The sequence below is a fragment of the Asterias amurensis genome, chromosome 4, assembly GCF_032118995.1.
Source record: "Asterias amurensis chromosome 4, ASM3211899v1".
In the NCBI taxonomy this organism is placed as follows: Eukaryota; Metazoa; Echinodermata; class Asteroidea; order Forcipulatida; family Asteriidae; genus Asterias; species Asterias amurensis.
The window spans coordinates 6,250,947-6,276,343 of NC_092651.1; the positions used below are offsets into that span (position 1 = coordinate 6,250,947).

At 39.7% G+C, this 25,397-nt stretch overlaps 2 protein-coding genes across 4 annotated transcripts in view; one reads left to right on the top strand and one right to left on the bottom strand.

Moving 5' to 3' along the window:
- Positions 1-25,397, bottom strand: part of LOC139936686 (dnaJ homolog subfamily A member 3, mitochondrial-like) — a 51,700-nt gene that overhangs the window by 11,933 nt on the left and 14,370 nt on the right. The window contains exons 6-11 of one of the 3 annotated variants that reach the window (XM_071931555.1): positions 24,315-24,462; positions 23,824-24,017; positions 22,971-23,086; positions 21,237-21,334; positions 19,105-19,231; positions 17,421-17,552 (exon numbers count right to left, since the gene is read on the bottom strand). In XM_071931555.1, coding sequence (XP_071787656.1) covers positions 19,146-19,231; positions 21,237-21,334; positions 22,971-23,086; positions 23,824-24,017; positions 24,315-24,462 — 642 coding nt within the window. In that variant the 3' untranslated portion in view covers positions 17,421-17,552; positions 19,105-19,145. Of the gene's footprint in view, positions 1-12,509; positions 17,553-19,104; positions 19,232-21,236; positions 21,335-22,970; positions 23,087-23,823; positions 24,018-24,314; positions 24,463-25,397 lie in introns of those variants that run through there. The other 2 variants (XM_071931554.1, XM_071931553.1) reach the window with 2 other exon arrangements.
- On the top strand, positions 3,449-8,536 carry LOC139935820 (protocadherin-11 X-linked-like). Its single transcript, XM_071930419.1, has 3 exons — positions 3,449-6,268; positions 6,922-7,120; positions 7,827-8,536. Exons 1-3 carry the CDS (start codon positions 3,449-3,451, stop codon positions 8,534-8,536), a joined length of 3,729 nt encoding a protein of 1,242 aa, XP_071786520.1.

Here is a 25,397-nt window from a genome sequence, read left to right on the forward strand (position 1 = left end):
TTTTGAGTAATTACCAAAAGGGTCTTGTGCCTTTAAGGATGTCATTTTCAATGGCCAACTTTGGGAGAACCTTTGTGGAGATTCATTTGAAACTCGCTTGAATTTACCTTCAAGTTAAGAACATCTTTTCTTACAAACTTAATTTGGACAATACACATAGGTAATGTCCACTCAGGTCTGTGTGCTTCGTTTTTGAAAGGGCAAGGGCACCAAGGCATTTGTTCCTTGTTAAAGGGCACCCTATGAGGAAATTGTGAATTTCTACTGGAGCATTTTAAGGGCAACAAGGCAATGACCAGGCAGGGGGGCATGGAGGCAATCGCCTTTGTTGCCTCTGTGAAGTAACAGGCCTGTGTTCACCCATGCTTGTATGTTTGGTTTTTCAAAGGGCAAGGGCACCAAGGAAGTTTTTTTTACTTGTTAAAGGGGAACCTATGAGTAAATTGTAAATTTATACTGGAGCATTTTAAGGCATTAAGGCAATGACATGGGAGCATTGCCTCTGTGAAGTAACAGGCCTGTGTTCACCCAGGCTTGTATGTTTGGTTTTTCATAGGGCAAGGGCACCAAGGCAGTTTTTTTTACTCGTTTAAGGGCACCCTATGAGGAAATTGTAAATTTCTACTAGAGCGTTTCAAAGGCACCAAGGCAATGACCTGGGAGCATGGAGGCAATCGCCTTTGTTGCCTCCATGAAGTATCAGGCCTGACGATCAGGATGTCATGTTCAATGCTGTTTCTCTTTGCTCCAAGCTATGGTTTTGGGTCGGGGAAAAAAGTTTAGTACATTGGTCAATTGTGGGAGTACCATTGTTAGTGTGCCATGGTGTGTTTTATGAGGGTGTCGGTGTACTATTTTTGTCTATTTATAATAATGTTTCTATCAATTTTATGTAACTGCAATTTTCAACTTTATATATATTTATATAATGAATAGGGTAGATGGCCTTAGCTTTCGATCCAATCCGGACCTTCTCCAGAGGCATCAAACAAGTACAAACAAATACATATCCATTTATATATTAATATTTATACATAGTTTTTTATATGATACCTGTAAGTGGTGGCTATCCGCTGTTGGATATCAATCATAAAACAAAATAAAAAAAATAAAAAATAATTTAAACTCACTTGACAATAATGACATGACCAAAAGTGAATTTGACAAAGGCCTACTAGAACTACTGCATGTCCCTTGGTTATAATTTTCCTCCACGGTTTCATATAGGAAGAATGTGGATAGAGGACTAATCGGTCATGTTATAAGATATTCTTGGGTTAAAGGTTAAATAAACTAATGTGCATTATTCCCACTCTGCAGACATTACACCCCTCAGTGATTAGCAAGTTTAACCTCTTAGGAGTAAGTGATACTGAAATTGAATAGCAGACACTCCCTATGTGGTCAATGCGGTTACATACCAGTACAAAACTCCATAACTTGAGGCGTTAACGTCACAATCAGTAACAATTTGAGTCCAACAAATTTAAAGGCAAGGTACATGTTTGGTAGTTGTCAAAGACCAGTCTTCTCACTTGGTGTATCCCAACATAAGCATAAAATAACAAGCATGTGAAAATTTGAGCTAAACTGGTCATCGAAGTTACGAGAAAATGATGAGAGAAAAAAACACCCGTGTTGGACGAATTTGTGTGCTTTCAGATAGGAATAAAAGACTTCTGGCTAGAAGTCTTTTATTATTTTAGTGAGAAATAACCTCTTTCTCAAAATCTATGCTACTTCAGAGGGAGCCGCATCTCACAGTGGTTTATACTATCCACAGCTCCCCAATGCTCGTTACCAAGTTAGTTTTTAAGTTAATATTTGTTTTGAGTAATTACCAACCGTGTACCTTTTTCCCGTTAACTGAAATTTTACATATTCAGGCCTGTATGCTTTGTTTTCAAAGGGGCAAGGGCACCAAGGTGTTTCCTGATGGGTAAAGGGCACCCTATGAGGAAATTGTAAATTTCTACTGGGGCATTTCAAGGGCACCAAGGCAATGACCACGGGGCATAGAGGCAATGACCAAGGGTATGGAGGCAATCGCCTTTGTTGCCTCCATGAAGTGTCCGGCCTGTCTGAAAGTTCACGGTCCTCCAGAGAATTATTTCCAACTGAAATACTGTCTAAATAATAAAATTCAGAAAATCAAATTGAAATCAGTAGGTTGCTTGTTTTGGTTGCTGCAATTGAAATAGCCCCGATATGAAGGTGCTCAAAATCAATGTATGTGTTTATTTTCACCAAACATTTTCATAGGTTTGGGAGTGATTAACTCTTCCCAAAACCGATGATGTATTTTCCTTTAAAAAGAGGATATGTGTTTGGTGGCAGGGTAGATCATATTCTATTTCTGTATTTTAACAGTGTTGTAATATATTATACATGCATGACTTAAGTATCAAGTAACAAATTGCTAAAGGGTAAAAATCCCCCAAAGTGTAGGTGGACTTAAACACACTGAAGCAGAATAAGTGATAAAGGCAGTGGACACTATTGGTAATTACTCAAAATAATTGCATAAAAACTTATTTATAAGAACGAGCAATGGAGAGCTGTTGATGATAGTATAAAACATTGTGAGAAACGGCTGCATCTGAAGCAACTTAGTTTTTGAGAAAGAAGTAATTTCTCACTCAAGTATTAAAAGGCTTTAGGCTTGAAGCCTTTTTTTAAAAGGCATCTGAAAGCAACATGTTGTTTTTCTTTACCGGTAATTATTCTCTTGCAACTTCGCTGACCAATTGAGTCCAAAGTTCCACAGATTATTTTATGCATATGTTGGGATACACCAAGTGAGAATACTGGTCTTTGACAATTACCAACAGTGTCCAGGGTCTTTAACCAAAGTTCACAATCTGAACTGTGCTTTTGATTCAATTATGGGTGTACCAACTGTCAATAAGTGTTACACTCTTTGTCAGGACTTCCATTGCACAAACTTTAATCATGGTTTGATCAATGAATACATTACAACTAAATAATAAAAATAATAATAAAACAGCATTTTTAAAGCGCACTTTATCTGTATATTTAAAGGCGCTAGTCAAAGAACAAGAAGAAAATTTCACTCAATATCTGCGTAGGCTAATCTGGAGAGATGGGTTTTGAGAGAATATTGGAGTCATGAGATGTCATGTGTGTCCTTGAGATGTTGAGGCAGAGAGTTCCAGAGGCAGGGTGAAATGCTACTGAAATAGCCCCCAACTCGACTAGAAAAATACACCATTCCTCCATTTCCACATGTACAAATTAGAATTCTTCCTTTGATATGGGCCCAATATCATGATGCTTCTTCAAGCAGGAATTCTGTGTTTGTGTTCAATTGTCAGTCATTTTTTTATTTTCTTTCTTTACCGTGCATTAGGTTGTATACACAGGCAAGTAACCAAGGCAACGGAGCTATCCGGTTCGATTCCTCAGTTGAAAGAGACCATCCTTCAAAATGAAATTCTTAACAATAACATTGATTTGGATCTTGGGATGTAGTCTGGTACCTCTTGTTCGAACCCAAGAGATAACCTACAATATACCTGAGGAGGAGGTTGGATACCATGTAGGCAACTTGGTGGAGGATCTAACCTTACCAACAGACTCTGCGACTCGATTCCAGTTGCTAACCACTGCATCAGTAAACCTCACCTATTTTGAACTCAACAGCGTTACGGGTGATATCACGACAATACGGAAAATTGATAGAGAAACTGTTTGCCCAATACGGAGTGAGACTTGTCAATATGAGTTAGAGGTACTGGTCTCGCCTCAGTCTTCCTTTCGCTTCATCAATATTCATGTAATCATTGAAGACATCAACGACAATGCTCCATTCTTCAGTGAATTCGTTCTTCCTATTGAGGTTCCGGAGACGGTAGCCATTGGAACTAAGATACCCCTTGAGAACGCTCAAGATCCTGATATAGGGATCAACTCAGTCCAAGAGTACGAACTTCTTAACGACTACGGTGGAAAGTTCGGAGTCTTCCGACAGCGTTATGACGATAACTCTGTCTTACTGCAACTTGAAGTAACTGGTGGGTTGGATCGAGAGACTCGTGGTACATATCTGTTGACGCTTCTAGCTCATGATGGGGGTAATCCATCCCTCACGGGCTCAGTTACCTTGAATGTAACAGTCCTGGATTCAAATGATAATACTCCACAGTTCCAACAGTCCAGTTATGCTGTCAGTGTTGAAGAGAATATCGCCATCGGGACTGAGATTCTCAAAGTACAAGCTGTGGATCCTGACTGGGGCACCAATGGGCAGATCCAATACTCCTTCAGTAGTAGTGTCACACAAGCCGCAAGACAAGTATTAGAAATCGATGGAGCATCGGGAAGTTTAAGTGTCATAGGAATACTTGACCATGAGCAGCAGGCAAGCTACCAGCTGATTATCCAAGCAACAAATAGAGTTACTAACCCAGTGCCTGATTTTACTACAGTGACTATTGATATCATTGACATGAATGATAATGCCCCGTCATTGACTGTTAATGCCCTAGGTGGTGAGACTAATGACCAGGTACATGTATTGGAGAACACTGCAATTGGTACTTTAATTGCATTCATCAAAGCATCTGATCCAGATAGCGGCCGAAGTGGCGATGTCCGTATATCATTGTCGAATACTCATTCTGATTTTGAGCTTCAGGAGGTCAGTGATGGGCAATACTTCATTGCGTCTTTGCGCGCTTTAGACAGAGAAACACTGCGGGGATATAACATTTCAGTTAGAGCTGAAGATCATGGGTCACCAGCACGAAGCACTGTTCAATATCTACTCATCAATGTGGACGACATCAATGATAACGCTCCATACTTCTCTTCCCCGATCTACTACACCAACATCCAAGAAAACAATATACCTCCAACGCCCATTGTGACTCTCACAGCTACCGACCCAGATGAAGGGACCAATAGTGATATTACTTATCATCTATTCATGGAAGGGAATGACTTTGCCGTTGACCCTTCCTCAGGTGTCGTAACTTCCAACATTGTCTTGGATCGTGAGGTCCTGTCGACCATGAATATGCGCATTAGTGCATGTGATAAAGGCGTACCCATCCTGTGCAGAAATACTACCTTAGTCATTGACATTGATGATCAGAATGATAACGCACCACTAATTGAACAATCCAGCTACCAATTCACAGTAACTGAGAATGAGTTGGTCAACTCTGTAGTTGGTTACATCAAAGCCACGGACTCTGATTACGGCCAGAACTCACAGTTAACATATGCAATCCAAGACGCAGATGCAAAGGTGTTTTTTCGTATTGTTGAACAAACAGGAAAGCTCCTCACGACGAGGAATATCGACCGTGAAGAGCGCGAGTCATTTGAGTTCACAGTGATGGTTTCTGATCATGGTGTTACACGACAAGTATCTCAAGTACCAGTACGCGTCGATGTACATGATGCCAACGATAACGCTCCTAATGTTGTCTACCCAACGGCAGCCGATGATACTTTCTTCATTCCTGCTACAGCTGAGCCAGGTTTCCTAGTCGTATCTGTCGATGTTTCCGACCCCGACCAAGGATTAAACTCCCAGTTATCATTCAGTATGAGTAGTGGAAACACAGATGGCATATTTGGAGTTAACAGCGCTGGTCAAATGATTACAGCTCAAACGATACAAACCAAATGGGAAGGAGTTCACAAAGTAACTGTTCAAATCTCCGACGGCGGTAAAGTACCTCAGATCACACCATTATCCATAACTGTTGTTATTACGAATTTAGATTTCAACATGTCTCTACCAGCCAATGTGTTCTTCAAGCGATTTAATCTAACAGCAGCCGACTTTGGTCTTATTGACGACAAGGTGCCACATACTGACAACAATAATCCCATAACAACATGGCCTGTTATAACTGCAATCGTTCTCGGATCCACAGTTCTGCTCCTCCTTGTTGTGATCATCCTGATTCATTTCAAATGCCGAGCCCGACCCACATCAAAGCAGACGTATAAAGAACCCTCTAACCTATCCAATAGTGATACAGTAACGAGTGTGGAATACTACTCTGAAAGTCATGGTGTACAGAGAAAGCTATCGACAGACTCCTCTCAAGTCTCAATCACGACATCTTTAAGTTCAATACCATCTAAGAACATCATGAAATGGAGAGCCCAAGCAGCACAGAATGGATCTATAGATTCAAGGCTTGGGAACCTTCAGATGACGACGTTTGGAAGTAACTCTGATGTTAGGTCAGATACATCAGCTAGACAAACACCGGATAATGACGCAGAGGTAATTTCAACAAACTCTTAAAGGTTTTGGGTACTTTTTGTAGGACGAAAAAACCCTAACATTATCCATAGATTTACATTCTTAAACTGTTTGAAGATAATGATGGTAGAAAGCTTCCCTTAAAGACAGTGGACCCTATTGGTAATTGTCAAAGACTTCTCTTCACAGTTGGTGTATCTCAACATTATGCATAAAATAACAAAGCTGTGAAAATTTGAGCTCAATCGGTCGTCGAAGTTGCGAGACAATATTGAAAGAAAAAACACCTTTGTCACACAAGTTGTGTGCTTTCAGATGCTTGATTTCGGGACCTCTAATTCTAAATCTGAGGTCTTGAAATCAAATTCGTGGAAAAATACTTCTATCTCGAAAACTACATTACTTCAGAGGGAGCCGTTTCTCACAATGTTTTTTACTATCAACCTCTCCCCATTACTCGTCACCAAGAAAGTTTTATGCTAATAATTATTTTGAGTAATTACCAATAGTGTCCACTGCCTTTAAAATGTTACTTTTTCACTGGACTCGGTATGAGTACTGAGTATACATTGCTAACACACATCGGTCTATGGGTAAAAACCCATAGACCTACAATTAGATACATAGATCTAGAATTACATTCTAATTTGTTCCCTTGCTGTTCTTTAATGTAGGTGCAGAAACTGTTACATGTAGCTCAACTTCACCCTATTCACAGTGAGACCGATGCGGTTAGTGATAACTCAAATAGGAGTAGCTATGATAGCGGACAGGGTGATCATGATTATCATGATCCTCATCACGATCATTATACTCCGTCTGACCGAGTCCGATCTTCATCATGCCCAAGACTCTCCAATTCATCTCAACAAGGTAAGACACTCATACTTCCTGCTTCTTCTCATCCATACACTCTTGATTTGCTGATAGAACAAAGAGTTCCAACAGCTTTATTCCGCGTACTGCATCTCTTTGGAACTCCTTGCCTGGTGCATGTTTCCCTCCATCCTACAATCTAGACTGTTTTAAGAGGAATATCAATTCCTAACCTCAGCTCCCCCAAGTTTTTTTTCACATTCAATCATTTTTCTTCTGTTAGTGCCGTAACAAGAGTGGCTTTTAGCCTTTTTTGGGCACATACAACAAATATAGAAACAAATACCGATGATCATAATGGGAGACTTTTTAGTACTGGCGGCAGCAGACATAGCGATTCTTTTTGCGGATCTGAGCAAGCGCGCACATGTTCAGTATTTTGCGCGTAGGTCTGACCACGCGCACTACTGGCGAGAACTGTTAAAAACGACCACCCATAAGTCTCCCCTCCTACTATATAGATATCACTGCAAGGGACCAATTTTAGAAAGCCTGTAACCAAAACAACTTGCTTAGCACAAATAAGTTTGCTTAGCAGAACAGCCAGAACACCACCAAGTTACCATTGATGCGTCTTGTTCAGAGGTCATCTACAAATTCAAACCTGACGTCAATGTCCAACTGTTCTTTTGAATTTGAGGAAAACAAGAATAATACTTCATCTCAATTTCTTTTCACTAACTATATTTATGGTTTTTTTCAGGAGGTCCTTATAACAGAGACCACTACATGGCAAGTCCCAACTGTACCCCTGAGTGTGCAACACTAGGGCACTCTGACCTATGCTGGGATGATGCATCGACACCGCGCAGACCACGTTCAGCTTCAGCTAATGTCTACTCACAACAACCGATACATAAACCGATCAGCATGTATGCAAACAGATCTACGGGATACCATGGAAAGCCTCATGGAAACAATGACAGACTATCCTATGATGATTACGACAACGCTTCCCCGCACCATAATACTTTCCCAAGAAACACTGGTACCAATGCTTCACAGGTAACCAACACACATCAAAATGGCTTCAACACAGGACCATCAGCTAAACAACGATCTAATAGTTCACACAGCAACGCTGCAACATCAGACCATAGTAATAATGGCAAACATTACAGAAACAATGCACCACCATTGATTTTATCGCCAATAACAGAGGATCCAATGGAACTAACGGATAGTAAGAACTCCATAGCAGCAAACGATCTCAATGAAGAGTATGAGTATCCCCATGGTAACACTGAGCAGGTTTATCCAATCAGCACGTTGATACGTCATAAAGATGGTACAGTGTATCCTAGGTATGACAATTATGGTCGCCCTCACTCCTACGTAGGACATGATGAAACAGAAGCAGACTATGGGTACCGGAGTGACGTTACTGCTGACATGACTCCTGAATATTATTGAGCCTTGCAGTGAATACAGTCATATCTTCATCTGGAAGTTGACAATAGCACTCCGCTGTAATGACGTCACTTTTGCTTAAAAAAACCCGGCTGTCAGACGAACATTCGTGCGCAACTGAAACATGATGCAACTGAAGTGGATATTGAAATGATGTTACCAGTGATTTGACTCCTGAATATTATTGATCCTTGCCGTGAATGCAGTTATAATCTTCTTCTGGAAGTTGACAATAGCACTCCGCAGTAATGACGTCAGTTTTGCTTAAAGAAACCCGGCTGTCAGACAAACATGCCACACCATCTACGTGATCACTGTGCCATCGACGTGCCAAACTGCACAAGTAGTGTAGTTAGTTGCGGTTAAACAAACAATTTGGATGAACGGCACATAAGTGCAATTTGACAGTTTTGTCTAAGATCCCGGAACTTAGCTTCTGTTTTTAGTATTAGTGTGGGGTACTATTACAGAGCTGCATCAACTCATACATAGCCATAGACATTTTGTTACTATAAATCATATGCTTCCATCAGTCGTAGGACACCAACATGCATATAACTGTGTTTGACTGAAATAGAACAGGATTGAAGTGTAGGTTTGTGCCAGCAGTCACAATAAGATTAGCATAAGACTGCAACGGATTAGCGGCGACGAACGTGTTTCCTCTGAAGTAAGGAAGTTCAAACTCCTTCCATGGTCCTTTCTCTATGGTCTATGAAAAGCATCTGCAACCATCTGTTATAAAATTTATATGGTTAGAAAGATATTTTAAAAGTAGGATATAAAGATCCACACAAATATGCATCAAAATTGTGTGGTTTACCTTATATAATGTCAAGAGCTAACACGGCACGCCAATTTGTGGAGTAAAACTTTTGGCTAAAATAAAATGGCCAACCGCATTAGTTCAAAAGTGAAAGGAAAACTGTGCAGATTCGAGGCATAATTGTGTGGATTGTTAAATTCTACTTTTAAATAATCTTTCTAACAATAAGCATTTGATACCAAACACTTGTCAACTGCTTGTCATAGACCAACTCGCCCAATCCAAGGCAACGTGTCCCTTTAACTTGTTTGTTGTTACTTCTGAAATTATAATTGAGGATGAAGTATTTTTAATGAGAATGCTCATTGTGATACCAATCTTAATTCCCACCTTATCATCAATGAGTATGCTTCTAGATACAATTACAAGAAAGTTTTTAAAAAACTCATCAGCTGACTGGAACACTCGTCCAACAATTAAAAAATGTGAACAATATTTTTGGCCAGAATTGAGAAAATGGTTGTACACATATGGTTTTAATTAAAGGGACACGTTGCCTTGGATCGGTCGAGTTGGTCCATGAAAAGCGTTTGAAACCGTTTTTTTATGAAAAAAATTGACCCCCACAAAATGGTGTGCCGTGTTAGTTCACAACGTATAAGGAAAACCGTGCAATTTCGAGGCATATTTGTGTGGATCGCTACTTTTAAAACAACCGTATGCATTGTATAACAAAGGTTTCAAACGCTTTTCATAGACCAACTCGCCCGATCCAAGGCAACGTGTCCCTTTAACAGTATGGTATTCATTTACTTGGACATGTAAAATTTCAAACCTTGATCGCTAGCTAGACCAGCATGCATCCATTCCACGCCTAACGTGCAGAGTGTGGGTTTGAGTCCCGGTCATGACACTTACTACGTAAAATTGGGGAGGTAGTGCTTTCTGCTCTACCGGCCAGGCTTCGGACTGATGATACCCAAGCCTACATCCGTATGGACTGTAAAAGGGGTAACCCTGTTTCAGCCCCAGGAGTAGGTGGCACTGGCCTCTGGAATTTTTTTTTGTAGCCCACACCTTGAAGTGGCCTTCAGGCCTTGTGTGTCTGGCGACTTGCATAAAAATAAAGTAATAAAAAACAACACTGACTTTTGAAAAACTCAGCTGAAGAAAGTACATTATGTAAATTGATGTAAATGTACATGTATAAACTTGTACATTTATCTATATATAGGACATACATATATTTTGTGTACTATACATGTAGCATACATGTTTTCACATGGAAGACAAAACAAAATCGTTCTTAACTTGTGTTCAACTATTTTGGATGCACACCATTTTAAGCGTAACAAGTTTTATATTCACAAACATGTAAATTTTCTAGTTGAGTTTTTAATCAACGCAATACCAAATCATGGTATCAGCAAACACTTGCCAAAGGAAAATGTTAATATTGTACAGTTATTAAAAAAGTTAATCCTAAACTTCCCTTTGTCTGATATTTATGTATTATAACATTTTATAAGTAGATATTATTTAGTCATTTCTCATCAAAGCAAAATTTGATTTCTAAAAAAGTTAAGGGCACTGGATACCTTTGGTTATTGTTAAAGACCACTATTCTCATTATGCGTATCCCAAATTGTGAAAATATCCCAACATAAGCATAACCTGTGAAAAATTGGGCTCAATTGGTCACTGAAGTTGCAAGAGAATAATGAGAGAAAAACACCCTTGTTTCAATACTTTGTCTGCTTTCATATGCATAAATAAAGACTTCAGCTGAAGTTTGTTATTTTGAGTGAGAAATTACCTTCTTTCTCAAAAACTCTGTTACTTCAGAGCATTGCTCTATGTTCGGAGGGAGCCGTTTCTCACAATGTATTATACTATCAACAGCTCTCCATTGTTCGTTACCAAGTAAGGTTTAAGGTTAATAATTATTTGGAGTAGGCCTAATTACCAATAGTGTCCACTGCCTTTAAAGCCATTATACACTTTCGGAACAGAAAAAAAAAAAAGTTCACAGATTTACAAATAACTTCCAGGGTTTACAGAAGGCAATGGTAAAAGATTTCTCTTGAAATATTATTCCATAAAATGCTTTGCTTTTTGAGAAAACATTAAAACAATATCAATTCTCGACATTGAGAATTACGGATTTATAGTAAACACACGTCATGACACGGTGAAACGTGCAGAAACAAGGGTGGGTTTTCCGGTTATTTTCTCCCAACTTCGACGACTGATTGAGCCTAAATTTTTGTTATTTTATATATATGTTCCAAAAAATAGTTAATGGCCTGACGTTTCGACCCTAGTAGAGTCTTTCTCGAAGGCTAAATGACAACACAACAAACATGAACAGGCAACTAAGTGAAACATAAGCAGTGAAATGGAAATACATGAATGGGGTTAGAAAGCATACAGAACAAAGCAGGGGGTAAACAATGAATAGGGGGACGAAAAGGGGGGGGGGGTAAAAAAGCAGGGGGTAAACAATGAACTTATATATAAGTTGTGATACATGAAGTGTGGGCATTTGGAAAATACCGTTTACAGAAAGTGTCCAATGGCTTCATATCCACAACTGGTATTTGTATTTGAACAATTCTGATACAATACAGTACTTAAGCTGATCAGAAGCACATGGTATAATCAGTCACTGTAGTGTTACACTCAATAAACAGTACTAAGACTGGCATGATTTAATATCACACAGACCTACAAGCTGTTACTTCATGTTAAATCCAATGGGTTCATTTGCTCATGAATGTAAACTATTAGTTGTAAATTGTTTCTTTCATATAATCAATAAACAATACATTTGCACACATGTATATCATGTTCAGTATGTTTGTGTGTATAGTGCCTTGCTATGGTATGAAAGTCTGTGCATGATGACCACGTTTTAGACCTTGTATTAATCAATACGTAGTGCTTATATGACGTTAAAGACTGCTGTAGTGTCACAGGAAAGCTCGCTGTAAAGTATCCCAAGCATCCTATATTTATCAATATAGGACTCCTATATTTATTTTGGAGTGCCATGTATCGCAGCAGTAAACTACATACATACTTTGAGAGTATTTGGAAATTATTGATAATAATTGATTTTTATATAGCACTTTAATGAAGGGCGTATCAAAGCTCTTCTGATAATATGACCCATGTTCACCGCGCCAGATATTTCATTCCTCAAACCATCTCAGCTCCCTTGGGAGTATACAGCTGGTGCTGTGAGTTACCGCGCTCCAAGCTAATCATTTACATAAACCATCTCTGCCTTCTAAGGTATCCATTCTACACCATGGTGGAGAGACGCAGTTGTTAAGTATCTTGCTCAAGGACACAAGCGCCACGACCAGGATTCGAACCCACATCCCAATGACCCAGAACTTGAGTCTCGTGCTCTTATCCGCTCGGCCACGACAACCCCACAATAACACATAAAATTAAAGTACAACCTTTCAGTAGGAAAACCATTACAGGTACAAGGTTTATGTAGTTTGTAATCATAACAATTTATTCCACAGAATTTGTACAGCTCTATTTGTGTTATATGCAGTTAGGAATCACATCAGTTGCATCAAAGCCTCCAGCGAGAAAGCTGGTTACATTCAGACTTAACATGAAATATTACTAGTTATCACACAAGCGCGAGTGGAATACGGAAAAATATAGCGCTCTGCGTCCCATATCCAACGAGGCCGATGGGACGCAGATGCGCTATATTTTCCGTATTTCTTCAAGCAAACTTGGCGCGTGACATAGAACACACAAGACGCATGGTAGTGATATTAGCCGTGCAATATAGGTTTTTATCACCACTCCATTCTGCCAATCTGATTGGAGGATTAGCGCGTACTTGAAGATAATACTAGTTATCACACTAGTGCAAGTGAAATACGGAAACAATATAGCACAGGCCTGATACTTCACGGAGGCAAGAAGGCGATTGCCTCAATGCCCTGGTCATTGCCTTGGTGCCCTTGAAATGCTCCAGTAGAAATTTACAATTTCACCATAGGGTGCCGTTTCACAAGGAGACATTGGTCATCATTTTACAATACCATCAGCACAATTCATTATTGTCTGTGATGTTGATTTTTGCTTTATTTTGCCACTATTCCGCCAGGCTATCAAACTTGAAAAATGACTAGCCCGGTTGTAAAACTGGTTGTCCCGGGCTAGTGGCATTTACGACCCTTACATAGATCACACAATGTGAGAAAAATCACAAGCATTAGCTCGAACATCTGTTACGCTCAGCAATTACAACCTTGAGAGCTGTGGTGAGACAATGGCGAGATCAAAGATCAATGATTTCTCACTAATTAACAATCAATATTGATGAATACTGTTATTCAAGTACATTTTGCTTTTATTGGTACACTTACGAAGCGCTAACAATAACCAGTCTAGATAATTTAAAAATATTTGATAAAATAACTGTACCGTCTTGATTACTGGGGTTCGACATTAAAAGTCTCCTATTAAAATTAAAACAAAAACAGAATTAAAAAACTAAGATATAAATTTAGAGACTTGTGGAATCATTTTAAACTGCAAGATTTTATCAAAAGAAAACAACACCAGAGATGTAATAGGTTGTTGGAAAAAAACCCCTTAACTACATGTATGAGCGCAAGGCGTCAAAGTGTGAGTGAAAGCTTGTAAGCATGAAAGCGCAGCCTGCTTACTAACATTTATCTTTGGTTTGAAAGCCAATCAGGGGGGTGTTCCATATTGTTTTATCTTTAAGTGATAAACTATTTCTTAGATAAATTTTGTTGGGGGCTGGGGGTTGAAAAAAAACACCTTGGATTTTTGGTTAATAACAGAGAAATAACATCCCTGCAATATTTTAGTTTGAAATAGCGTAAACAAAAACACTGTATGTGCCCATTATTTCCCACAATCTCTTTTGAAAAAACCCATCAAAATAATAGAAATAATAATAATGTTAGAGGTGGGAAAAAATTAAACAACACTTTCTGTACGAGTATGCCCATAAATGGGACTGAAGCACATATTGACCACATGCACTGACCTCCCATACAACTACACTCTGCCCATTTTTGTCGGCCATTTTGGGAGGCAAACCTTGGCCATTTTGGGAGGCAAACTGCATGCAATGATATGATGCATGTCTATACAATAACAATTCTCTACAGCTGATTTATGACTGTTTCAAATGATTTCCAGAGAGCAAACATTGTCCTATTTTTATCAACTAGCTTTACTTTCATCAATTCAAGCCTTTGTGAAGTTGTGCACTCAAAGACCAGGGGTGCATTCCAAACGAGCAAAAGAATCACAACCGTTTGCACAAATGCATTGGAACGATTGGTTGCGCACTTCGTGATGTCAATATGGCGACACTTTATAATAAAGATGGCGACACTACGTACATATTGTTTGTAATGTTAGGTGTTCCTGGCTGTGGCTTCTGAATGCGCCGTAGCTCCTTGTAAACCCAATATCAAGTGTTAAATAATTGGGTGTCAGAATTCATCACTGCAATAGCCAATCTTTCTGAAAGTTTGTATATACTCAGCGCCTTGAGTACCTTGTTTGGTAGATACGTGCGCTATATAAGACTTCAATATTATAATTATTATTGCTGTATTGAAGGTCCTCTTCTTCTGTACATCGTGACCTCAACTAATTTATTTCAACACGACCTGAATACGTTATCAACAACAAAAAACACACTAAAATTACGTTCGTGACAAGAAATTAACATCGTCTGCTTATCGTATTGTTGTCCGCCATTATAAAACCACCACAAACACCTCATAATTGCTATCGTTCAGCAATGTCGGCAGCACACAACTTGTTCCACTTAAAATTGTTGGCGATCGTGCGTAAACGTTGGCAACATTTGCGCAAGTGGAACGCACCCAAGGACATTTTGTCTGAATCCGCCATTTTGAACAGTCAACAAAGTTTACATGCACTGGACTCCAGAATATCATTATCAATCAGATTGATCACACATTGACTCATCATTCCATGTTTCATAGATCAATGGAAAGAAACGAAATGAAACTTTCCTTACAATATCATCTCTAAATTCCATATTTACATTAAATATAGAAATGTCACTTAAAAGAAGCAATCTTTATGAATTTATTTGATAGCAAAGATTGATTTCTTATGGAAGAATTTATGTTAATAAAATTACCGGAAAATCTTGGGTTGGTTCATAGAACCAGAACCCGCAGAACGCTGAGTGTCTCATTGTGCGTGTGGTTTCGTTGTGAGACCATTTTTATGGACGCGCATGCGCCATTTTTGTTTCGCATGTATGGCAAAATATTTAGCCATACAATGACGTCATCATTGACCAATGAACACACTAGAAACGGTCTATGTGCGCTGACATCTTGCCATTATTTGCCATACACGCATGTCACGTGATGATAATTTTGCCATACATGCGTGTCCTGCGATGATCATTTTGCCATACACGCGTATCGTGGGTATCGATACACCGCGTCCACAGACGACACAGAGGGCGGCCGGACTCGGCGTTCTAGTTCCGGGTTCTAGTTCTATGGGTTGGTTGTATTTGCACCATTTTAATTATAGCCTGCCTTATACCTTAAAGGCAGTGGACACTATTGGTAGTTTCTCAGAATAACTGTTAGCATAAAACCTTTCTTAGTGAGGAGTAATGGTTGATGGTGTAAAACATTGTGAGAAACGGCTCCCTCTGAAGTGCCATAGTTTTCGAGAAAGAAGTAATTTTCCACGAATTTGATTTTGAGACCTCAAGTTTAGAAATTGAGGTCTCGAAATCAACCATCTAAACGCACACAACTTCGTGTGACAAGGGTGTTTTTTTTCTTTCATTATTATCTCGCAAGTTCGACAACCGTTGAGCTCAAACTTTCACAGGTTTGTTATTTTATGCATATAATGAGATACACCAAGAGAGAAGACTGGTCTTTGACAATTACCAATAGTGTCCACTGTCTTTAACTTCTCAATCTTCCTACATGTATCTTAATGCACAATTAGCCTGAACATCTGACGTCACACTTCGAGGCTCGTGAATAACGCCAGAGAATGGCCGCTAGCCTAGGTCAATCCCAGTCCATAATCACCTTTCACCTACATTCATTTCACACACGGTCGAATCCTACAAACCAACATTACTTGCAAGTACATGTTACTGTGCATAACACACATACATGCAAAGCCCAGATTCATAGAGCTGCTAAGCACAAAAATTCTGCTTAGCATGAAATATCTTCCTTAATAAAAACAGGATTACCAACCAAATTTCTGTTAGTTGCATATTGCTTGTTACAAGTATTCAGCTGTTGTATGCTTATCCTGAAAATCACATGGAAATTTGGTTGGTAATCCTGTTTTTATCACGGCAAAAAGCAAAATTTTTTGAAATTGGGCCCAGATGATCGAAAGTAAGCTTTCCATATCTGTGTTTTGATTGGTCCAAATGGATGATTGTCAGCTGCACCCATATCACCTCGGACGAATCAAAACACAGATATGGAAAGCTAGGTCACTGCACGTTTATCTAATGAAATCATTGTATCCAATGAAATCACTGGGGGTAAAGACAGGGGACTAGGGCCCAAATTCATGGCTCTGCTTACAGTAACACACAGGCAACTGTAACTTCACCAAAAAAGAGGAAATTAAAAAATTTCAATGATTTTGTATAGTATTTTTCAAATTTGAATGGTAAAACTGAGATTAAAAAAAGAGGAAATCAGCTGATCCGAGAAAAAGTTGTATGCCTGCAGTAAGCAAAGAATCGTGCTTACGGAAGCAGGGAATTCTGTGCTTACATCAAGCGTATTTCACGGGTTAGCGGGGAATTTTGCTGTGTGCGCGTGCGTACTCCACGTTACTAGGCATTCTATCTACACTTACACAGATAGCGCAGCTCAACGTTACTAGGCATTCTACGCTTACACAGCTAGCGCAGAAAGTCGGCGCTTGCACGTAAGCGGATAATGGTGAGCCTAAGCGCAGAATTCGGCAGTAAGCAGAGCCCTGAAATTGGGCCCAGTCTAATGCATGATGTGAATCTATTTATTGATTAATAAGAATGTTATGATTTGGATGATTTCCTCTTGGTGTCCTTTTCAGTCTCATTAATATCGTTAGCTACTTTGTGTGTTGGTATTTCTGAACTCACCATCTTGGTGTGTAACGCTGCGCGTAGCTGACTGACGAGACCATCTGGATCCAATGTAGCTATCTTGGCTCCTGCATCAGAAATAAGAATAATATAGATTTGAAGTCAACAGTGTTCATATAAAGCTTACTCATAAATACCCCAGACAGTTTGGCTATTCCTATTGGTGGAGAGCATGTCACGTGGGGGCATTTGAGGACCTAGTTCAAGTATTAAAGGCAGTGGACACTTTAAAAATAACAAACCTGTGAAAATTTGAGCTCAATCGGTTGTCGAACTTGCGAGATAATAATGAAAGAAAAAAACACCCTTGTCACACGAAGTTGTGTGCGTTTAGATGGTTGATTTCGAGACCTCAAGTTCTAAATCTGAGGTCTCGAAATCAAATTCGTGGAAATTTACTTCTTTCTCAAAAACTATGGCACTTCAGAGGGAGCCGTTTCTCACAACGATTTATACCATCAACCTCTCCCCATTACTCGTAATCAAGAAAGGTTTTATGCTAATAATTATTTTGAGTAATTACTAATAGTGTTGCCCTATACTTGTTCAGTAAATAGACCGCATGACCAGTAAGCTTTTTCACTAGTCAATATTTTAACAAAATATGCTTTTAACACTTAGGTCCTTAGGTGTTTTAACTAGAGTTTGGCTAGCGGACCACTGTTAAAGGGAAGGTACACGTTTGGTAATTACTCAAAACAAACATTAACTTAAAAACTGACTTTGGAGAGCTATTAATAGTATAAAACATTGTGGGAAACGACTCCCTCTGAAGTAATGTAGTTTTTGAGAAAGAAGTAATTTCTTTCGGCAGTAGAATAAAGCAAGACAGTTCCCTAAGAACAACTCTACCTGGCAAGTAGATACACACATGGTATTACCGCAAACCAAATATATACAAGTAATTTCTCACTAAAATATTAAAAGACTTCTAGCTAGAAGTCTTTTATTCCTAGATCTGAAAGCACATAATTTCGTCCAACAAGGGTGTTTTTTTCTTTCATCATTTTCTCGCAACTTCGAAGACCAATTGAGCCCAAATTTTCACAGGCTTGTTATTTTATGCTGATGATGGGACACAGAAAGTCAGAGAAGACTGGTCTTTTACAATTACCAATAGTGTACAGTCCCTTTAAGGGAGAACACCGAGCTACATGCAACTTTGTTTTCACTTTATAACGTTTTAAAAAATGCATTCTCAGGTTTCCATTCATTTGATCAGTAGGCAAATGACTTGTAAATTACACAGCAACACATGCCAGAAGTACAATTTCTTTTTTTGGTAAATTATTTTAAAATTTGACACACAACCACAAACGACTAGGGCCCCAATTCATAGCTCTGCTTATCGCCAAATTCTGCGCTTACGATCACTCTTCTCTGCTTACGTGCAAGCGGCTAGCTGTGTAAGCGTGGAATGCCTAGTAATGTGGAGTACGCACGCGCACAAGCCACAATTCCCCACTAACCCGTGAAATTCGCTTGGAGTATAAGTAAGCACGGAATTCCCTGCTTCCGCAAGCATTCTTTGCTTACTGTAAGCAGAGCCATGAAATTGGAGCCTGTATGATTGTGAGTATTAATGTTGAACATTATTATTGAAACAAGTCATTTGCCTACCTGCTAAGCCTGTTTTCATTCTAGTCAGTAATGATTCAACGTTAATAACCCCGAACACGCTCAACGAGTCTTCTGAAGAAACCAGGTTCTTTATCTTTCTCTTCGTCTGATATTGTATCATCTGGTTCTATATAATATGAAAAGACAAATAGCAAGAAGTGCTACAAAGTGCAACCACTAATAATAATAATACTGGGTTCTTATCACTAGGTTCTAATAATAATAATACTCGGTTCTTAGCGTTTTATCACACCACTAGGGGCCTATTGAAGCCCTCAGTATTATTTCCTGCAAGATAAGTGGAGCTAGTATTGAAGTATACGAGGCCTGGAAGTGTCATGGCCGAGCGGTTAAGAGCACAGAATTCAAACTGTGGTGTTTCTGATCAGCAGAGTGTGGGTTCGAATCCCCAGCCGTGACACTTGTGTCCTTAAGCAAGACAAGTTACCATTGCTTCATCCTTCAGATGGGACGTAAAGCCGTTGGTCCCATGTGTTGTGTAATGCATGTAAAAGAACCCAGTGCACTTAATGAAAAGAGAGGGGGTTCGCCCCGGTGTTCCTGGTCCGATCGGCAGCAAATTGCACCACAGCACCCTGTAAAACATTACATGGTGCTATCAAAATTAGGTCACGTTACTAAAACGTAGTCCCACATCTGGCAGGAAATACTGTGTTACAGCGCCAGTGCGTCAGAGCGTCACTGACATTTGCGCTATATAAGAAGCCACAATTATTATAATTAAGGAGTGCTACAAAGTACAACCACTAATAATAATAATACTCGGTTCTCAGCGCTTTATCACACCCCTAGTGGCGTATCAAAGCGCTTAGTATTTTGTCCTGAAAGGTATGTGGAGCTATGTTTTGAAGTATGAGACCTATTCCTTAATAGTACTATGTGATGGTTAACAAGGTGCTGTGGCGCAATATGCTGCCAATCAAACCAGGAAAAAGTGCGTTACACAATACACAGGACCAACGGCTTTACGTCCCATCCGAAGGTTGCAGCAATAATGGTAAAGTGTCTTACTAAAGGACACCGGTGTCACACCTGGGATTCAAACCCACACTCCGCTAAACAGAAACACCAGAGCTTGAGTTTGGTGCTCTTTTCCGCTCGACCACTACGCACCATCACTACAACTATTTAACTGGTTTAAATGTATGCTGTTTGATTAACATATGAAATATTTTAAGGGTGTCATGGCCGAGTGGTTAAAAGAATCAAATTCAAGTTCTGGTGGTTAAGATATCAGACTGTGGGTTTCGAATCCCACTTGTGTCCTTGAGCAGAATGCTTTACCATAATTGCTTCTCTCCACCCAGGGGTATGAATGGGTACCTGCCAGGGTAGAGGTTGATATTGTGTATGAAAAAGCCACAAGCGCCTTACAGGCAGCTCAGGGTTGTTTACTCCCAAGGGTGCTGAGCAAGATTAAAGGAATGTTAATGGCCGAATGACCAGGGTACTAATGTAAAGCGCCCATCCAAAACCGCGTGTGGAGAAACCTGAAAGCATCTTGCCCAAGGACACAAGTGTCATGACCGGAATTCTAACCTACACCCCACTGACTTCACCACCAGAACTTGAATTTGATGCTCTTAAAGGCAGTGGACACTATTTGTAAGTATTCAAAAAATAATTAATGGCATAGAACCTTACTTGGTAACGAGTAATGGCGAGAGGTTGATAGTTTAAAACTTTGTGAGAATTGGCTCCCTCTAAAGGAACATAGTTTTTGAAAAAGAAGTAATTTTCCATGAATTTGATTTTGAGACCTCAGAATTAGATTTTGTGGTCTCGAAATCAAGCATCTGAAAGCACACAACTTCGAGTGACAAGGGTGTTTTTTCTTCCTTTATTATCTCGCAACTTCGACGACGTATTGAGTTCAAATTTTCACAGGTTTGTTATTTTATGCGTATGTTGAGATACACCAAGTGAGAAGACTGGTCTTTGACAATTACCAAAGGTGTCCAATGTCTTTAAGCACTCGGCCATAACACCCTATGTGTTGAGAGAAGAACACATCTATTGAAAGGTTTGCCATTTGTTTTAGAAAATAATGTGGCAAAATATTTGTGTGTAGCTATTACTACAGAGTTTGGTGATTGCTTGTGGTTACTCACCATCGCTTGTCTTGGTTGTCCCATCTACAGCTCCGGACACTCCAGTCTCCTCTTCAGCAAATGCTAATAATACCGCCCTCTGCTTATTGGTTAATTTACTGAGAAAAGAAATGAACAAAATACAAACAAGAATTAATACAAGACCTGAAGTCTTTAATATTTGAGTGATAAATTCTGTTCCTCACAATGTTTTATACTAACAACAGCTCTCCATTGCTAGTTTTGATGCTAACAATTATTTGGAGTAATTAACAATAGTGTCTTGTGAATTAAATCAAGCGACAATTATTGTATTTGATCATGGGATCCTGCAAACAAACATGTGAAACAACATGGATAGCAGTCTAGGGTAACTTGTCTTGAGGTCATAATTAAAAATACAACCATTAATTGTGGTTATTATTTAGATGGCTGACTGAGAGTAGAGGCTTTAAGAAGATTCGCCTTTCTAAAATAACCAGACCTGATTGGACGAGAACCAAATGGAACATCACCTTAACCTACAGGAGAGACTTGGCAACTCTCTGTCCAAAATAAACTTTAAAGCCAGGTTCATACTTCATGCGAATGCAAAGCGAATTTGACGTGAGTGTGACGTCACAACCCTCCTTTCGCAGCGATATTCTCAAGTGAGTTGAGTGGAGTTCAACTGCTGCAAATTTTTCGTTGCGAATTTGTGACGTCAACATTCGTATCGCATTCGCAGGAAGTATGAACCGGGATTTACAGTCTTACATCGCGCTGAACCAAATAGATTAGCAGCGGCTCTAGGTCAACCGTAATAAAGTTTGGTTTCAGACAGGCCAACTTAACATAACATTGGCATTGGCTTGGCTCATGACAAGACCAACGTCTGAAACCAAGGCGCTCCAGAGTCGTTCCCCACGACTGCAACAGTCGATCTTTTGAATTCATGTCCAGTCGCTCCTGTTTCAGACATCAAACTTTTCATGGACTTAATTCAGAATTTGGTTTGGTGCGACTCTGGAACGCGTCTGAAACTGGTGTAAGATTCTTTACTGCATGCAATAAACTTGCCCTCTAACTCCGTATGATTGACTGAAATAGTGGGCCAGAGTGTGTAATATCAAAGATACACCATTGAAAGCCTACATCCCTCACTCCTTTCATAGAGTTTTGAGGGGGTACACAACATGTACATTTAGTCGACCTGTGGTTGACAACTGACAAGCAACGTACATGCGCAGTGACGGACTCACTCGAACGACTCATTTTGAAGTTGAGTCAACCTTCCGCTTTTTCGCTATAGTGTCGCTGGTTCTGGTTAGAATGGCACATGCTGTTGGGACCAGTAAAGAAACCTTGGTCTCGAGGCTGGTTCCAAATGGTCGACCACACCACAGTAGTCAACCAATGGTCGACCAGTCAAACAATGGTCGACCAGTCAACCAATGGTCGACCAGTAAACCAATGGTCGACCAGTCAACCAATGGTCGACCAGTCAACCAATGGTCGACCAGTCAACCAATGGTCGACCAGTCAACCAATGGTCGACCAGTCAACCAATGGTCGACCAGTCAACCAATGGTCGACCAGTCAACCAATGGTCGACCAGTAAACCAATGGTCGACCAGTCAACCAATGGTCGACCAGTCAACCAATGGTCGACCAGCCTGGGTTCGAGTCCAAATGGTCAACCTTTATATAACCATTGTACCCACTCAAAGATTATCGCTGGCAAGAAATGGAGGAGGGAAGGATTAATATACTTACATGGGAACTTTAATTTTGATATGAACGTAGTGATCACCATAACCATAACCATTGACTCTACTGATGCCTTTACTTGGTAGACGTATCCGGGTATGGGACTGTGTACCTGCTGGTATCTGTAATAATATAAATCAACAATGTCAACATTATACATCTCATCATGTATAGTATTCAAATAGATGATGTCAAAAAACAACCATTAAAGGCACTGGACACTAATAATAATAATAATAATAATAATAATAATAATAATAATAATAATAATAATAATATCAAAGTCTTATATAGCGCACGTATCTACCAATCAAGCTCAACCACCACCAGCAGTCTCCTGAAGATGAGCAGAGTATACTGTATGAAACGTCAAGACCAAACCAGCTCTTATCAGAGCCAGCACTCCCACAAAAAGAGATTTACACATGGTTGTACCCGCAAGTTTACTATTTATTTATATAACACACCTCTTGCCTGTTCTGTATTCTGGTTGGCTGAAACACGGTCCCAGGGGGTGAACTAATATAGTCTAATGATCGCGCGCGCATGTTTTGCGGGAATAGTACCCGCCATGCACTAGTCTTTGAAAATAGAGCCTGGTTACAGCGCCCTCTCTTGACGTGAACAGTGAACAGCAACTACAACTTCCTTTCTTTTCCAGATTTCTGTTCTTATTTCACATTTAAGACCGAGGTGTGTTATAAAACACATATTGACTGGCATAATTTGGTAACTAGTGTACGTCTATTCCCCCTCGGGACTGTGTGTGACCAGAAGAGGGGCCTGTGAGTGACCAGAAGAGGGGCCTATTTCCCTCTTCAATTTGGGGGGGGGATGGAGAGGGATCATGTCAACTTACATTGAGATGGATACTATCATAGATGCCTTTGATCTTTAGACTGCCACCAAGCGCTGCCTGTGTGAAGCTTATAGTGACATCTGAGTGTACATCAGCACCATCTCTCCTGAATGTATCACTACGAGCTACTTTAAATGTTATGAAGAGCTCTCTGTTACCTACTGGCATACGTACTGTCTGCCCATCCTCAACACCTACAGAATCAACACAGATAATTAAACTTACTGATAATATTAATGAACAATTTGTATACAGAGCAAAATTACAGAACGCTTTTAGAACGTGAAAGAGTGAAAACCAGGACTGTTGAATAAAACTAGACGGCGAAGCTGCCATGGCGAGCTGTCCAGCGCCCTCTAGCAATCGTGGCGCTCAAAACAAATATTTGAGTATCCGGTTAATTTCTGATAGTTGGCCAGCAGTTAACCGAATACCAAATTTCACTATTCGCCCAGCACTAATAGTGACGTAGTTGAAAGAAGACTACCTACCTGCTGGTACAGGCACAGTGACTTTCTTGCGTTGCATAGTGGTCCCTGCACCTCTACATGTCATACATGGTACAGTAATTAACGTACGAGTCCCTCGGCATTGTCTACAGGTTGTACGCATAACAAAAGGACCTGTGTTGATGGTTTCCTGTAACAAATAGAAACAAATTCTTTGTTAGACTGGGTCATGGTTAGGAAGAGAATTTGTTGTGAAAGTAATGGGTCAGACAAGAGCAAGGGTCGACATACAACTTTTAGTATAGTCAGGCATGCAACTGCCCGATGAAAAAAAAAGAGGAAACTTTTCGAGACCCACAATGGTACCCTAAAAAGTGTTGAGGTTTTTTATGCTCTTAGGTTCATTGTTAGCATGTAAGACAAAGTGGAGTGTTTTATACAACTAAAATAACATGGAAAAAACACCTTGCCTATGTATGCACCGTAATTCGAAGGTGGCAAAGCATTGGGAGTTGATTAAGTTGAGGAAAACTAACTATTGTTGTCCAGGTAATTATGAAATTTGCATAAAATTATTATCCCCCCCCAAAAAAAAAAAAGAATAATAAAAAAAAAAAAAAAAAAAAAACAAAATCGTTTTTTTTTTTTTTTTTTGGGGGGGGGGAATAATAATTTTATGCAAATTTCATAACTACCTGGGAAACAATAGTTACTTTTCCTCAACTTAATCAACTCCCGATGCTTTGCCACCTTACAATGGTCGGTGCGAGCCACTTGTCCCCGCTTGCCGTCGTTAAATCTCCCTCTTGCACACCACACAATATGCCATTCCTGGCTTGTCCACTTTCCGGACGGTTTCGGAGAGCAGTTTACCGTCTACGTCTTTTTTTTCCCAACCAGAACCACTTCCAGGTAGTTTTTACTCCTTTATCTATGGCTTTAATTTGGCCAGGTACCACTCGGTCCCGCTCTAAAATATAATTTCTTTTGGATGTCATTTTGACGGACGTTTGAAGATGCGACTGTTTCGTAACGCAATGTGAGACAAGCACACAGTATACATGTACGTTTGGTAACTAACTCTTTCTTCCTCCATGCTCACACACACATACATGTACAACACGT